This window comes from Stegostoma tigrinum, chromosome 13 (genome assembly GCF_030684315.1).
Source record: "Stegostoma tigrinum isolate sSteTig4 chromosome 13, sSteTig4.hap1, whole genome shotgun sequence".
Classification (NCBI taxonomy): Eukaryota; Metazoa; Chordata; class Chondrichthyes; order Orectolobiformes; family Stegostomatidae; genus Stegostoma; species Stegostoma tigrinum.
In genome coordinates, this window is record NC_081366.1 from 21720149 (window position 1) to 21737098 (window position 16950).

General features: G+C 40.7%; 1 protein-coding gene and 1 non-coding gene across 4 annotated transcripts in view; both read left to right on the forward strand.

Moving 5' to 3' along the window:
* LOC125458216 (protein KIBRA-like) overlaps positions 1-16950 on the forward strand; it is a 116364-nt gene that overhangs the window by 39081 nt on the left and 60333 nt on the right. For all 3 annotated transcript variants that reach the window (XM_059650602.1, XM_059650603.1, XM_059650604.1), the window contains 4 exons: positions 3012-3091; positions 10007-10136; positions 12067-12213; positions 15194-15267. In XM_059650602.1, coding sequence (XP_059506585.1) covers positions 3012-3091; positions 10007-10136; positions 12067-12213; positions 15194-15267 — 431 coding nt within the window. The remainder of the gene's footprint in view (positions 1-3011; positions 3092-10006; positions 10137-12066; positions 12214-15193; positions 15268-16950) is intronic.
* LOC125458577 (U6 spliceosomal RNA) lies at positions 6533-6639 on the forward strand. Its single transcript, XR_007248855.1, has one exon. It is a non-coding gene; the product is annotated as a U6 spliceosomal RNA (small nuclear RNA).

Below are 16950 nucleotides of genomic sequence, written 5' to 3' on the forward strand. Positions count from 1 at the left end.
CACCAAGACGCAGTAAATCTGTTAACACAACGTGGAGCTAGAGGAGCACAGCAGGCCAGGCAGCATCAGAGGAGCAGGAAAGTTGACATTTCAGGTGAAGGAATGTCCTGACCCAAAAGGTCAACTTCCCTGCTCCTCTGATGCTGCATGGCCTGCTGTGTTCCTCTAGCTCCACAATGTGTTGATTCTGACTTCAGCATCTGCAGTTCTTGCTATCTCAGTGAAAAGTGTTGTTTTGTGTGCTGTACAGGTGGATTGTACTACACAAAGTGCATCAGGGTTGTAGAATAGAGTACAGGATACATTCTTATATCCAAAGACTAGGTGCAGAGAGAGAGAGAGATTGAGATTAACATTTGAGAAATCTATTTAAACATCTGATAACAGCGAGGAAGAAGCTGTTCTTGAATCACTGCATGCTGGGCCATGTATCCGTCTCCTTACAGAATTCACTAAGTTTCACAAAATACTTGTCAAACCTTTTTATGTTTCAGTCACTTGTTGCTGTATCTGTATTCTGGGTCTATCTGGATGCATAGATAAATTATAGTGACCATTTTTAGTGATGGCACTCTATCAATGCAATTGTGATACATGCTACTATTTTCTAAATACTTCTTTTGTTATTTGTTGTTATCTGTCTTGGAAAATAATTCAGTTATCTAGTTGAGGAAATGCAAATGTGCCACAACATTTTTTTAAAAAGTTAATATCTGAGTTCATGGCTTTTATCAGATAAGTTCAAACTTGATTCTTGCAATCTTTAAAATTTTAAGCTTCTTACTGTTTGGTTCTCCTGACATCAACAATTATTTCATCCAGTGACCTCCACCTCCCCTCCCCCTCACCCCCCAACTCTGCTTCCAAGCGAATAGTCCCCCAACCCCCGCACAGCTCATTTCTACCTCCTGCCAAAAATCCACAAACAGGACTACCCGGGCAGACCCATTGTTTCAGCCTGCTCGTGCCCCGCAGAACTCATCTTTTCCTGCCTTGACTCAGTCTTCTCCCCACTGGTCCAATCCCTACGCACATACATCCATGATTCATCTGACGCCTTACACTGGTTTCAAAACTTCCAGTTTGCCGGCTCCAGCCATTTCTTCTTTACCATGGATGTGCAGTCCCTTTACATGTCCATTTTCCACCAGGAGGGTCTCAGGGCTGTCTGGTTCTCCCTGGAGCAAAGACCTGAACCACCACCTTCCTCCGCTTAGCTGAGCTTGTCCTCACCCTCAACAACTTCTCTTTCAACTCCTCTCATTTTCTTCAGGTAAGAGGGGTTGCCGTGGACACCTGCGTGGGCCCTAGTTATGCCTGTCTCTTCGTGGGGTACATGGAACATTCCTTGCTCCAGTCCTATTCTGGCCCCCATCCACAATTCTTTCTCCAGTACATCGATGATGTCATTGGCGCTGCTTCCCTCTCTCGTCTGGAATTGGAAAACTTCATCAATTTCGCTTCCAATTTCCACCCTGCCCTCACTTTCACCTGGTTTATCTCTGACTCCTACCTTCCCTTCCTCGATATTTCTGTTTCCATTTCTGGGGATAGACTGGCCACTAATATCCATTACAAACCCACTGACTCCCACAGCTGCCCGGACTATACATCGTCACACCCTACTTTCTGTAAAGACGCTATCTCGTTACCTCAGTTCTTCTGTCTCTGTGGCATATGTTCAGATGAGGCCAACTTCGACAAGGGAGCCTCTGAGACGTTTATCTTTTTCCTCAACTGAGGATTCCCCAGCTCTGTTCTCGACAGAGCCCTCAACCAGATCTGACCCGTCTCCTGCACATCTGCCCTCAACCCTTCTGTTCCCTCCCGCAAAGCGATAGGATTCCCCTTATCCTCACCTACCATCCCACCAGTGTCCACATCCAGAAGATTGTCAGACACTATTTCTGCCACTTTCAGCAAGATGCCACCACCAGACACATATTCCCCTCCCATCCCTTGTCACCTTCTGCAGGGACTCTTCCCTCTGGGACACCCTGTTCTGCGCTTCCTTCACCCCCAACACCTCCCCACAGCCCTATGGCACCTTTCCCTGTAATCACCGTAGGTGTAACACCTGCCCATTTACCTCCTCCGTCTCCAGTATTGAAGGGCCCAAACATACCTTCCAGGTGAAGCAGTACTTCACCTGCACTTCCCAGAATCTAGTCTACTGCATTCGCTGCTCACAATGTGGTCTCCTCTACATTGGGGAATCAAAGCGTAGACTTGGTGACCGCTTTGCAGAACATCTACGCTCTGCTGGCAAAAACAGACCCTGAACTACCTGTTGCCTGCCACTTCAATGCACCATCCTGCTCCCTGGCCACATCTGTCTCTAGCTTGCTGCAGTGTTCCAGTGAAGCCCAACGCAAGCAGCACCTCATTTTCCACTTGAGGACCCTGCAGTCCTCTGGACTCAATATTGAGTTCGATCATTTTAGGGTCTAAACTCTCCCATGTCCCAGCCCCCCCACCCCACACACCAGGCCTTGTTATCACATAGCCTGCCATTACACACCCCCTGTTGTTAGTCACTAACAGTCCCCATTAACAACCATTCACTCTCTCAGCCTGATTGTTGGCAACTCCTTTCTCTGTCCAACTGTCTTTCTCTATCTTTGGGCTCTATCTTATCGTTTACTCCGTACCCCACCCGCCTCCCTATTTTCTGCATGTAAACTGACGTTTTCCCAGCCACCATCAGCTCTGAGGAAGAGTCACCAGACCGGAAACATTAACTCTGTTTTCTCCTTCACAAATGCTGCCAGAGCTTTGCCAGCAACTTTGTTTTTGTCAACAATTTTTCAGTGGTAAATGTGAATATAATAGCTTTCATGGTATAAACGCTAAATAAATAGTTTTAGGAGAGATATTGGAAAAACAATAGCATTATAGCTGCAAAAAAACCCCACAAAATGTAGTGAGTATATATTTTCATGTCTTAATAATTGTTTAATAAGTATTTCCTTTTGTAGTGATAATTCTAATATTATTTTTCACTACATCAGGTGAATAAATTGAAAAGAGAGTTGTCTCATATGAAGCAGGAGCTTCAGTACAAAGAACAAGGATTTGAAACTCTGAAAGCGTAAGTACAAGACAACTAAAACATTTTCTTCAGATGCTCTTTTCCATGCAAGGAATTTCATAGAATCATGCAATACAGAAGAGGTCCACAGCCCATCAAGTCAAAAATATACTACCACTTAAACTAGTCCTACTTTCCTGCATCAGGCCCATAGCCTTTATTGTGACGACACTTCAGGTGCTCATCCAACTACTTTTTTAAGGTTTCTGAGGTTTGCTACCTCAACTACTGTCCCAGGTAGTGAATTCCAGAACTCAGTGCTCTCTTGGTGGGGGGGGGGAGTTTTTCCTCAAATGCCATCTAAACCTACTGCTTTTCACTTTAAAATGATGCCCCCTTGTTATTCCTTGACAAAGGGAAATGACTGCTTTCTGTTCACCCTGTCAATGCCCCTCATAATGTTAAACCCTCTATCAGTTTCCCGCCCACCACCCCCAACCTTGTCTGCTCCGAAGTAAACAGACCCAGGTTATCCAACCTCTCTCCGTAGCTGAGATGCTTCATCACTCGGACAGACATTGTCCTAGTCAATCTCTTCTGCAGTATTTGTCTAAGGAAACTGTACATTCTTTAGTTGGAAAAGTTATAGAATTTTCCATTTATATTCAAAGGTACTTGCTTTTGAAACTGGAATTTTAAGCTCATCAAGGGTATAAAATGAGGAGTAGAACCAATTATGGACCAAAAACGAATTTTAAACGTGGAGATGTGGTAGCGAGTTTTGAGAAGATTTGTAGCTCAGGTTGAGGTCCTGGATGTGAATTTGCTCGCTGAGCTGGAAGGTTCGTTTTCAGACGTTTCGTCACCATTCTAGGTAACATCATCAGTGAGCCTCTGACGAAGCGCTGGTGTTATGTCCCGCTTTCTATTTATCTGGTTAGGTTTCCTTGACCCAAGGAAACCTAACCAGATAAATAGAAAGCGGGACATAACACCAGCGCTTTGTCGGAGGCTCACTGATGATGTTACCTAGAATGGTGACGAAACGTCTGAAAACGAACCTTCCAGCTCAGCGAGCAAATTCACATCCAGGAGATGTGGTATTTTCACAGATGACCATGCCTGGTAATTTGTGATATTTGCCATCTCTATTAGCATGTGTTACTGTGTAAAGATTGTTTCAGATCATTTGCTGTCACACGTCCTTCTTTGGCTTTGCTTAGCTTGACCTTATCCATGATTACTGGTGGAGTATCTATTAAGAAAGCACTGTTCTTAAATAGCATGAAAGTTTGTCACATGATGGAGCAATAAGTATAGTTACATTGGATCAGGCATAAGACCATTAGACATAGGAGTGGAAGTAAGGCCATTTGGCCCATCAAGCCCACTCCGCCATTTAAATCATGGCTGATTTCAACTCCATTTCCCTGCACTCACCCAGTAGCCCTTGATTCCTTGTGAGATCAAGAATTTGCCGATCTCCGCCTTGAAGGCATCCAACATCCCCGCCTCCATTGCAGTCCATAGCAATGAATTCCACAAGCCCACCACTCTCTGGCTGAAGAAATGTCATCTCATTTCAGTTTGAAATTTACCCCTCTAATTTTTAGGCTGTGCCCACAGGTCCTAGTCTCCCCACCTAATGGAAACAACTTCCTAGCGTTCACCCCTTCTAAACCATACATTATCTTGTAAGTTTCTATTAGATCTCCCCTCAACCTTCTAAACTCTAATGAGTACAATCCCAGGATCCTTAGCCGTTCATCGTACGTTAAACCTACTATTCCAGGGATCATCCGTGTGAATCTCTGTTGGACACGCTCCAGGGCTAGTATGTCCTTCCTGAGGTGTGGGGCCCACAATTGGACACAGTATTCTAAATGTGTCCTAACTAGAGCCTTATAAAGCCTCAGAAGCACATTGCTGCTTTTATATTCCAACCCTCTTGAGATAAACAACAACATTACATTCGCTTTCTTAATCACGGACTCTACCTGCAAGTTAACCTTGAGAGAATCCTGGACCAACGCTCCCAGATCCCTTTGTACTTCTGCTTCATGAATTTTCTCACCATTTAGAAAATAGTCCATGCCTGTATTCCTTTTTCCAAAGTGCAAAACCTCACATTTACTCACATTGAATTTCATCAGCCATTTCCTGGACCACTCTCTTAAACTGTCTAAATCTTTCTGCAGTTTCCTCACCTCCTCAGTATTACCTGCCTGTCCACCTATCTTCGTATCATTGGCAAACCTCGCCAGAATGCCCCCAGTCCCTTCATCCAGATCATTAATATGTAAGGTGAACATCTGCGGCCCCAACACTGAATCATGCGGGACACCACTCGTCACCGGTTGCCATTCCGAAAAGGAGCCTTTCATCCCAACTCTCTGCTTTCTGTCAGACAGCCAATCCTCAATCCAAGCCAGTAGCTCACCTCGAACACCATGGGCCCTCACCTTGCTCAGCAGCCTCCCGTGAGGCACCGTATCAAAGGCCTTTCGGAAGTCTAGATAGATAACTTCTACTGGGTTTTCCTGGTCTAACATACTTTGTTACCTCATCAAAGAACTCTAACAGGTTTGTCAGGCACGACCTCCCCTTACTAAATCCATGCTGACTTGTTCTAATCTGACCCTGCACTTCCAGGAATTTAGAAATCTCATCCTTGACAGTGGATTCTAGAATTTTACCAACTACCGGGGTTAGGCTATTCGGCCTATAATTTCCCATCTTTTGCCTTGCTCCTTTCTTAAACAAGGGGTTACAACAGCAATTTTCCAATCATCTGGGACTTTCCCTGACTCCAGTGACTTTTGAAAGATCACAACCAAAGCCTCTGCTATTTCCTCGCCACCTCCCTCAGAACTCTAGGATGTAGCCCATCGGGACCAGGAGATTTATCAATTTTTTAGACCTTTTAGCTTTTCTAGCACTTTCTCTTTTGTAATGCCTACCGTACTCAACTCTGCCCCCTAACAACAGACTTTGGAAAACTGGAACAGATATATCTGTTCCTTCTGAAATTCGAAGTAGATTGTATGATGTCAGTGGAATGGTTGGAGCTAAATCAAAACGATTTAGAGATTTAAAAGGGGTGGGACTCATGGGCGTAACAGAGACTGCAGTTCTTAGGATGCAGAACTGTCTTGACATTAAACATAAACATGTACAGTATTGCACACTATTGAGCAATCTAAAATAAAGAATATTATACTAAAAGTAAGGATCTTTGGCACAATGGCAATCCCTAAGCTCTGAGCCAGAAGGTCCAAATTCAAGTTCCACCTGACCAGCTGGTGTGTAATAGCATGTCGGAAGGTGTGATTTTCTAATAAGGTCTCACAAGAATGCCTGAGCTCAAATGGAACTAAGTTTAAGTGTTAATTGAAGGATAATTAAGTAAGAGTTTTGACCAGGTGTGTGAATAAATATGGAACAAGCAAACAATGTCGATGATGGGTTGTAATACAACTCTGACAAGAAAAGCAGGACTTTGTGCTCGTTTCGGCAGCAGATAGACTAAAATTGGAATGATACAGAGAACTTTGTCATGCTCCCTGCGTAAGGATGACGCAAATGTTCATGAAGTGTTCCATAGGGCTCTTGTGGAACTGTTGTAATATCCCTGCCTCGGAGCTAGGAAGCCCAAGTTAAAGTCCCACCAGCTCCAGAGGTATGTAATACCATCTCTGAATATGTTGATTATAAATTATATATGCCTGGGCTCTGTCTAACCAACATTTAACCTTTGACATTTAACAGTCACAGCAGAGATGATCAGCTGCTTGTATACCAAAGATTGAATATTAATCATTCTGGTTAAAATAATGCTTTCAAAAAAGCTTCAGAAATGTGGGTGAATCAAAATTTAAAGCTTTATCGTAAGATTTCCCATCTGTGTTTTCTGAATGCAAACTTTACGATCAGTGGAATACAAAAACCATTCAAAAATAGAATGAGAAGCAAAGTTTTTCAGAATTGAAGATTGATAATTTGAATATGGATGGGTTGGATAAAATTTGTCAAAAGATAATTACTAACTACTTTTCAGGTATGTTCAGGTTTTGACAAACTTAGGCGTTGACATTTAAGTTATTAGACTGTGCTGAAAAATTGCATTTATGTAGGCTTCTAATTTTGATGCGATTTAAATTTGAAGCTAAAACTCATTGCTAGGAGAGATATCTGAAGTCATTTTGAAAAAATGGAAAATTGCAAAGCTTTGCTTTCTAGCAGTGTTTGTGCTTCAAATTGGATGATTAACCAAACTACTGAAAATGAAGGATCATGTTAACAGGCTTGTGAAACTATAGATACTGGTTGCAGGGGACAGTATGAAGAGGAATTTTACCAAAACGTGATAAGGAGAGAAATGCTTATGCCAAGTTTATGAAGTGAAAAGCATTTGGGTCTTTGATTACAGAGTGAATTGCAGAAATGACCAGGATTGTAGTCAATTGATGTTTCAGACGTGATTCAAAGTATCACAATGCTGCTCCAAATGGCATAACAGAGTATTCAAAACAAAAGACAAAACTGAAAGTTTGGAAGAAAAAGATGGAGATCAAAGAAAGGGCATTGCAGTGGCCGTAAGTCATTTCAACTGAGTGACGAATGTGTTGGTGGCAGATCTTTCAGTTGTGCAGTATTAAAGATTGGATGTACATCTACAGTGTATAGAATAGACTGGCTAAAACTTGAAAGTGAGTAGTAAGGATTGGAATAAAGTTAAGGAATTCAAGAGTTCTACCAGTTTCAGAGTTGGGATAATAATACTGCATTGGGGTAATATGAACATAATAGTTATGAATTTGGTACCAGAAAGTCCTTTTAGGAACAACTAACACACATGGTTCATAAATTTTTGGCAGATGAACCAAACAGTAAATGATTGTCCGCACTACATGGACCATCCATGCGAAGAATTTGCTACAGATGATCAGAGAATGTAGTCTATATCAAGTAGAAACTCTAAAATTCTGTTTGTAGTAAGTGAGTAGCCTCTAAGTTGGGAAGGGTATTTGAATGTGCTGCACTCAAGCAGAAGGGCTTTGAATAAAGCCAAAGTCTCAAAAAGACTCTGTGAGCCTTAAGACACAATGTAACTAGTTTCCATCAGAAAGAGAGAGTTTTCTGTAAAAGGAGAGGGACCTTAAAAAAATGGAGAAACCCAGGAAATGTTATTGATAAAGGTGGAAAAGTAAATGCGCAAATTCAAGTTGGTCTATGGATACTCCTCAGATGCTTGATATGAATTACTAATGTGTATTTTTGAAATGAGTTGTGCAAAGTAATGAGAAACCAGGTGTTTCTCACAACTGTGCATGACAAAGCTATGAGTGATACATCAATAATAAGTCATTGTGGGATAAAGAGGGATAACTAAATGCCTGAGTAAGAAAAGATTGAGGATCAGCATTGATGTTTGAAAACGGATACTGGAGAACAGCAAAATCTCCACATTGAAATGAATCAATAGCATCCCTTGGTTTTTGGTTTTTTTACAAAGAAACAAGCAAGCTCTCAGAAACTTAAAAATGCAAGGGTGGAAAAAAAAAGTTTGAAATTTTAATGTAAACCAAAATAAAAGTGCACAATATGTTGTCATTTTATATTTTTATTTGCATGTTTTACATAAATATATAAATGTCATATGAAAAAGGGGCATTTGTTATCTAGTAAGGTTTGGCAGGAGATTAAATGGAACTAGGTAACAGATAACTGAGCGAGAGCTTGACTGGGTGATATAGTGAACAAGTAATCATTGGGGTGAGTTAGAGATGTGAGAATTGGAATAAAATTCTGACTAGAAAAACATATGCCTGACCTCTCTGATCAACATTTAACCTTTCATGTTTAACAAGGAGACCTGGGGGATATGTGTGCACAAATCATTGAAAGTGGCAAAGCAGTTTGAGAGTGCAATTAATAAAGCATATATGGGATCTTAAACTTGAAGGAATTTTCAGATGTTTGTGTTAGTTGGGTGATTTGCCGACCTGGAATAGTGTGTTGTGAAGGTCACAGCTTGAAGACAGCCCTGTGCTGACGGTAAGAAGAAAAAACACAAATGCTTTGAGTGCTAGAAGGCAGTCAGCAAGGAAAGGCAACAGGGCAAAGAATTTCAGCAAAGAGAAGAATCTTGAAATTGATCGCTTAACTACAATGTCAATGCTACTGCTGTCACCCAACATAATGTTCATAACATCTCACTATCTACTCTTCATAAGTATCCCAGAGGTGGATTTGTATGTCTTTTAGCTTTTTTTGAACTCATTTCTCATATTTACTCAGTGTGTATGTGTGTTGTGGCATTACTACTTGCCTTGGGTAATTAAAACTCAAGAATGCCTAGTTACATTGATTTCTTTTAAAAGATGCATTAATTTGTTTTGAGGGAAAGTAAACACAAGGGATACTTCTGTGACGAACTGAAGAGGTGGATTAATAAATAAAGGGAACCAGTTCATCCACTCACCCTCCTGCCTGCTTCATCCTTGAGCAGAAACAATTTGGGGTATCTTGTCTGGAACCATAAAGGATTGGAAAATACCGTGTGGAGCTAGAGGAACACAGTATGTCAGGCGGCAGTAGAAGAGCCCCAGAGTCAACATTTTGGGCCTAGACCCTTCTTCAGGACTCTCCTGCTCCTCTGATGTTGCCTGACCTGTTGTGTTCCTCCAGCTCCACACTGTATTGTCTCTGACTCCAGCATCTGCTGTTTTTGCTATCACTATGGATTAGAAAACCTTGCCTGGGGATTGGTCATAACTATTGTTAACCTTTTGTTGAAAAATACATGCTTGAAATATTTTGGAATTTTAAGGAAATATCCTTCTCAAGAAAGGTTAATATTAAAATAAATGGTTTTGAATTTTAGTGAAATATCTTGCGGTTTAAATGCATATGTGATTGCAGAGATTGGTCAATAACTTATGTTTTCATAATTGTTGGTTTGTTAAATGACAGAATCGATCTAAAGATGTCAGGAACTCAGGGAGGATACAAACTTGATGAAGCACAGGCTATTATGAATGAAATGAAAACCATCAAAAGGGCTATTAACTCAGGAGAGAAGGAGAAAAGAGACCTCTTACAGGTAAAACCTTCATGACGTACAGGTCAAGTTTTAAAACCCATTGCTCTAACATTTTAAAAGTTACCTTTTTTCAAATTAGGAATTGGTTTTGGGTCAGTTAAGTGACATCACCACAGCGCTGATCAGATTCTTTATCTTTACTTTGAAGTCCTTAGCTTTTGCACAGAATAAAACATTGCTAAATAGCTCTGCAATATATATAATTATCATTGTTCTGTTATTTTATGACTTTTGTCTTCCTCTTAAGTCATTAAATTTTCTGAAGCAACAGGACAAACTAACACTGTCTAACTGTTTGTGGTTTGGCACTTGTGTCAAATTTGCAGAAGAATGGGAAGGCTGTGGAAGATAACACTTTTGGCTATCCAGGGTTGTGAGGGTGATGGACATACTGGGCAGGGGATGGAGATTGTGGTGATGGAAGAGATCATACAACATGGAATGAGAACGACTGGTGACTGAGTGGGGAATGTGTATAGTGCACCTATCCTGTTAGGGTTTGGACACATATATTGTGCAGGAGGATGTGACAGATTACATTGTAGTGGGGAGAGTGTGAGACCATACAGTGTGGCAAGGTGAGTGAGAGCCTGTGTTACAGCAGTTGGGGAGAGTATGCGCACGCATTGGGTTGGGGGAAAATGATAAATGGATCCTGGCAGGGGTGCAGTTATGGTTGGAGCAGAGTCTGTGACTGGCAATGGGAAGATCAGAAGCATTCTAGAAGTTGAATTGAATTAGCTTTATTTTCACATATTTAAATGAGTGCTGTGAAAATTTTACAAGTCGCCACTTGTGACGCCATCTGAGATACAAAAGTACCTGGTACAGATTCTTCAGTACAAGTTCTCAGGGAAATAAAACCAGAGAAATAAAGTAATATAAAGTACAGTATCACAGATTGTAGGGATAAATGAGAAAATAAATAAAAACATTCAGAACGATCCTTCTAGCCCAGTCCACGTTAGCACCTAGCCTTTAGTCTGCCCTGGATCTTAACTCCAGATTATGCCGGGCTTCACCTCAAAGTTCTTAAGGCCAGGAGACCACTCTGGAAATACCTCAAGACCAGAAGTTCACCTTGAGGCCATGCTGGGCTGAGAGACTGCCACGTACCACTGAAAGACAATCACGCCAAGCCACGAGACTGCCATGTTGGGCAGCTGAGACACCACAGCACCAGGCTGAGAGAACGTCACGCCAGGCCAGACCTTCGAAGGAGATATAAAAGAACAAAACGAAATGACTGGAAGTGATGAGCTCTAGCTGAAGTGTCCTATACTACCGCCATCTTGGATGAGCTACCAAGGATGAACTCATTGCTCCTTCTGGTTGGAAAAGAGTGCTATGAAAGGCAAGCACTTGGGGGATCAAACAACTCCAGTTTCCCTTCACTGCTAGATTTCATGACCAATGGAAAACTCATGAAGCGGACGTGAATTTGAATATTCAGGTTTCCTTGATAAATGTGCCTGTGTACTAAAGTAAAGCAAAGAATCTGAAATAAAAACAATAGTTGCTGGAGAAACTCAGCAGGTTGGTAGCATCTGTGGGGAGAAAGCAGAGTTAATGTTTCAATGAAAAGTGATTTGAAAAATGAAAATATGACAAATGAAAACTTCAGAACTGAAGAATGGCCACTGGGTGTGCTAACCAATCAGCACCTGGGTGGCACAGAATGTTTATGTTGGATTTCCTTTTAAATTGGTAAATTGTCTTGCTATGTGTAAGGCAAAAAGCTTCGACAAAATGTCTTTTTTCAGCAATACTCAAATTCTGTTCTCCAAGATGGCTATTTATTTTCACTTTATTTTTGCTTTAAACAGTTTATTACCTATGGATTGTAAAGGATGCAAAATGGCAATTTATTTAGTTCTGTTCCAAGTCACTACTTGTATTTGTACTAATTTTATTTTTAACCCCCTTCTAGAGTTTAGCCACATTGAAAGGTGGTTTCCGAATTGAGACAGGATTTCGCTCTGATCTCTCGACCAGTCGTACATCGTTATTAAGCACAAACCAATCTGTTAGCTGCCATTTCTCAGACGTTGGGTCCCAGACAGATATTTCAGGAGATGTGAGTGTAAAATCTGTTCGGTTTCTGTACAAATAACTGTGACTATAAGAAATATAAACTAACCTTGTTGATTCTCAGTTCATAGTCTTCACTGTAACTTGGTAGAAATTTTAAATACAAAGTGATACATACTCCAGGAAGCAGAAAAATTATTTGAAACCACTAATACAGCTGATGTGAATCTAAAAAATATAAAAGTCTTAAAAAAGATACATGGATCAGACTCTGAGTTTTGTGAATGGTTGACCATGGGACATTGTAGCTGTTATGTTGGGTGATACTGGTAATGTGGATGTTGGTTGGACTGCAATTAATTTTGCATTGCAAGCTTTGCAGGGAGCTGAAGGGTGCCTTTTGTCCTATTTGTCAATTGGGATTTTGCTTGCTTTCTGGTTTCAGCAAATAAGTAGACTTTTTTTCTTTTTGCTTTTCTTTCCCTGCAAGTTGGCTCAGTTGTGACCCTCGTAGCACATATCTTTGCCCACTGGCACTCCCAGACTGGGCTTGAAACTACCTTTTAGCCCCTGTTCTTGTGCGTTCCTGAAAGGGAGAAACTCTGACATCTGCAGTTTGGAACAAATTTACAGGAGATGGCTTTCTGGTAAGAGAGAAGAGTAGCCAGCATCTTGTGTTTTTGTGTCGCTATAGAAAATCACTTGCCTTTCCACCCTTCTGAAGCATTGCTGTTTGAAGTTTCTTTAGTCCAGTCAGTTGTGGCCTTCAGGGTTCCTATTCAGATAGACATCGAACTTAGATCCCCAATCATTTTTTAGCTGTGTCTTTTTTTTAAAAAAATACATGTAATTAACAGTTCAGTTCATAAGTACTTTGGGGTTCTGATTCATTGTTATGGCATAATATGACATTCATACTTTGCTACTGTTAAGCTGTTTCACAGAATTTATGCATTTTGAAACAATGTTGTAAACTTAAGTGGGACATCGCCGTGGACACTTAAGTGTCACCAGTATCCTGCAAAAAGCATAAATCCAAGAATCAATTGACCCTTCTTGAATCTGCATGTATTAGAATAGTAAATCTGATCTGGTACTTACATAGTGCAATGCACGCTGCTTTCTGTAGCATGTTGATACTTATCACCGAGTTTCAAATGAATAGTAACCACCTATGGGATATGTTTTGGGGTGACTATTAGTCAGCGCCTCCAGGAGGGGACAGGCAAAAAATTGCCTTAAAACAGATGAAAAATGGACATTCCTAGAGATGATTGCCAATCCAAAGTGTCTCAACTCCGTTTTATTCTTTTTTTCTCTTTCTTATTTTTATTGTATTTGTGAAGACAATACATTTACAGCACTAAAGAAGTAAAAGCAAGGGTTTTCCAAGAAAAGCCATTGTTGGAGTTTTTCTCACCAGAATGGAATAGATAAGAAAGAAACTAAGTGGGGGCAGTCTGACCTAGTTCAACAACAGGAATGGAGTCAGAGGAGATGATGAGCTGTATCAGAACATAAAAACAAAAGAAATAGGAGCAGGAACACAGTATTTGGGTTGCTGAGCCTGTTCCACCATTCGGTAAGATCATGCTGATCAGATAGTGGCCAATCTGCACTTCCTTGCCTGACCTTTGTAACTCCTGACTTGATGATCAAAAGTTTGTCAGACTGTGCCTTGAATATATTCAGTGATGCAGCCTCCCCTGCTTTCTGAGGAAGTGAAGCCCTCCTGTTTAGAGCTTAAGAAAAGATGAGTATTGCGTTAAGGTCACATTCACAAAGGAAATTGTTTGGACTTTGACTATCATTGCAAAGCATTTAGACAGGCATTTACTGTTGTGTCCTGCTTTCCCACTTTGAATTTACATGTGATAACGATCTTCAATGAATCGAAAAGCAACATAAAAGCTTTCTTGTTTTTCTTCTGGTCATCCTGCGTTGTAATTTATATGAGGAAGGCAGCTATGTCTTTCAAGGTTTATCCGAGGCAATTTTTAATCAGCCCCAAGAAAGTATGAAAACTATGGAGCAGTAAGCCCTCTGCTTCGAACTGTTGTCTAAAATTGATGCAGTCTTTTTAAAAACATGAGTTATATTTCAACTGATATTGATTTATAACAGTTTCTTCATGGTAAGACTGTGAGCTGTGGAGGAGCTAAGGGATTTGGGTATCCGTGGAAATCATTCTAAGTTGCTAGCTACAAAAAGTATTTAAAAAGGCTAATAAAATGCTAGCCCTCATCTCAAGTTTGAATCCAAAATCAGAAGGTAATGCTAGAGTTTTGCAGAGCCTTGGTCAGATTTTTACTGGGATATAACATTGAGGTTTCGGTATTAAACCTCAGAGAAGATAACTGTAGATCTGATAGAAGTGCAGCGCGGATTGATCAGAATTAACCACGGTGTGAACAGCAAAATTAAGGATAATGTTTTCTTGTACTTCCTTCAGTTGAAAAGATTGCATGATTATCTAATCGAAGTGTTTAAAATAAAATGTATTTTTAGACTAGACAGAGAGAGGTCCATTGAGGGAATCAAATAATAGAAGGCCAGATTTCTGGTCCAAATGGAGAAGGCAGAAGCACTTTTTTTCCAGATAGACTAGTAATCGAGTTCATTCTCACTTCCTAAGTGCTATTGTTGCTGAGTCAACTGAAATTCTCAAGACTGGAATCATTTTATTTTGTTCTGTAATGATTTCCAGGCATCTGGATTAACAGTAGGTAAGTGAAGTTAAAGTGTCAGTTGTAGTCCTATAGACTTGGAGATCTTATTGGTCTACTCTTTAACAGCTCATAGTGATTTGTTTATTTTGCATTGTACTGTTTCAGACAAAAATGAGCTACATGGCTCAAAAAGTGAATGGTTAATTTGCTACACCTTTTAAGTCAAATTTAGGCAGAATTTGCACTGAATTAACCACTTATATCAGACAAAACCAAAACCACTAGCCTGTAATTTTTGTTAGTCCTGTATTTTTATCTTGTGTTGTTTTGTCTTTTATTTTGTCTTGCACTTTCCAGTTTGTTTCCAGCAATAATGCCAAACTGGCTGAGAAGGTGAGACTAAGCCTGCAATATGAAGAAGCAAAGCAAAGGTTAGTGCTAAACAAATTTCTGATAATTGTTTCTCAAGCAGTCTGATCATGTCAGCACAAGTTTAGGTTAATACTTTGTTGCGTTACTGAGCGAGTATTACACACTTATCGGTGCCGAGTCTGAGGTGAGGTGTTAAATTAAGAGCCTGCCTATTCTCTCAGATACATTTAAAAGATCCACTTGTACTTCATGAAAAAGAAGAGGGTTATCTACAATCTCTTGTCCAATATTTAGGCGGCATTTGCTGGCACAAGTGCATTATGCACCGCTTCAAATTACAGGGCTGCATTTGAGCAATGCTGGGACACATGGTTCCGAATGAGAGGGAGATTGGGATCAGGCAGAGCAGTGTCAGGGTTTGGATTGAGAGCCTGTTTCCTCACCTACCACCCAAATTTCTTGCCCACGATCCCTCCAACTCTCTCCTTCCCTCCATTTCCCTGTCTTCTCCTCCAGTTTTGACCCTTCTCCTCCAGTTTTTACTCTTCTCCTTGATCTCTCCCTCAGTCCTTTCTCTCGTCCTCCATCCCCCTGTTTTCCCAGTTTTTCTCCTCTATTCCCTCCTATTCTTTCCTGCTCCTTTGATCTCCCACCTCTTCATTGACCTGCTCCAACTCTGTCCAGCGCCTACAGATTCCCTTTGACCTGGCCAATTCTCTCCCCATGCCATCTGCTTCTCATTTCCACCTGCTCTACATCTGATTCTTTCTCCCCACCCATCTTATTCTCTCTCACCTTTATGATTCCCTCCCCTCCCTCCTCACTTGAGCAATATCTCCCACCATGCTTTCTCTCCTGTCACGTCCTGACTGTCTGTCATGAGCACTATTTCAAAAGTGTTCACTTTTTAAGGCACATGCATAGCACGATGCTTGAACATGATGTGACTGCATGTTCAATGTATGAAGCATTGTCTAGAATCGTGCGCATATACATTTCTGGTTTAGCACGCCTGCTTAGTTGATGGGTGCAGTTAGCAAACACTGCCCAATATTTAGCACTCAGTCAACATCACGAAAGCATTATCTGACACTAAGCTCAGTGCTGTTTGTGGGAACTCTCTGTATGCAGCTTGGCTGCTGGTTCCCTGCATTGCAAAGGTTGACTGTGCTTTACAAATACTTAATTCAGTTCAATGTGCTTTCAGATCCCTGAAACTGTGATACTATTTAAATCTAAATCATTCTCCTGCAGATAAAGAGGCAACATTCATTGATTTTAATAATTTTCATTAGACATTATTATTTTTAAGTTATGTTATGATGAAAAGAAATTGCCTTTTCTACTCTTACAATCAGTGAGTTCCTGAGCTAACAACAATCAGTGGCTGCTATGTATGATATCCTGGATTTCCATTGAGTTGGGGAGACTCTGTGGAGGGATGAAAATGTGTTTTTTTTTTAAAAAAGAAAACTTGAAACTGAGCCAGTCATGCACTGATAAGTTCGTAACCTCTTTAAAAATCCTTCTCTTTGCTTCAAGCCAATAAATGTTTCAAACATCCAGCCCTTTAAAATATCGACAGCAGAAACTGTAAGTCCTGGAAATCTTTTTATGTATGAGCAAACGCTATGCACTTGACAGCTAAGATTGCAGAGCCATCAATTAAGTCATGTTTTCTATGGGCTCAGCTGCTTCAAAGACTAATGGTTATCTGAGAAACAGTCAAGAATATTTTCAAC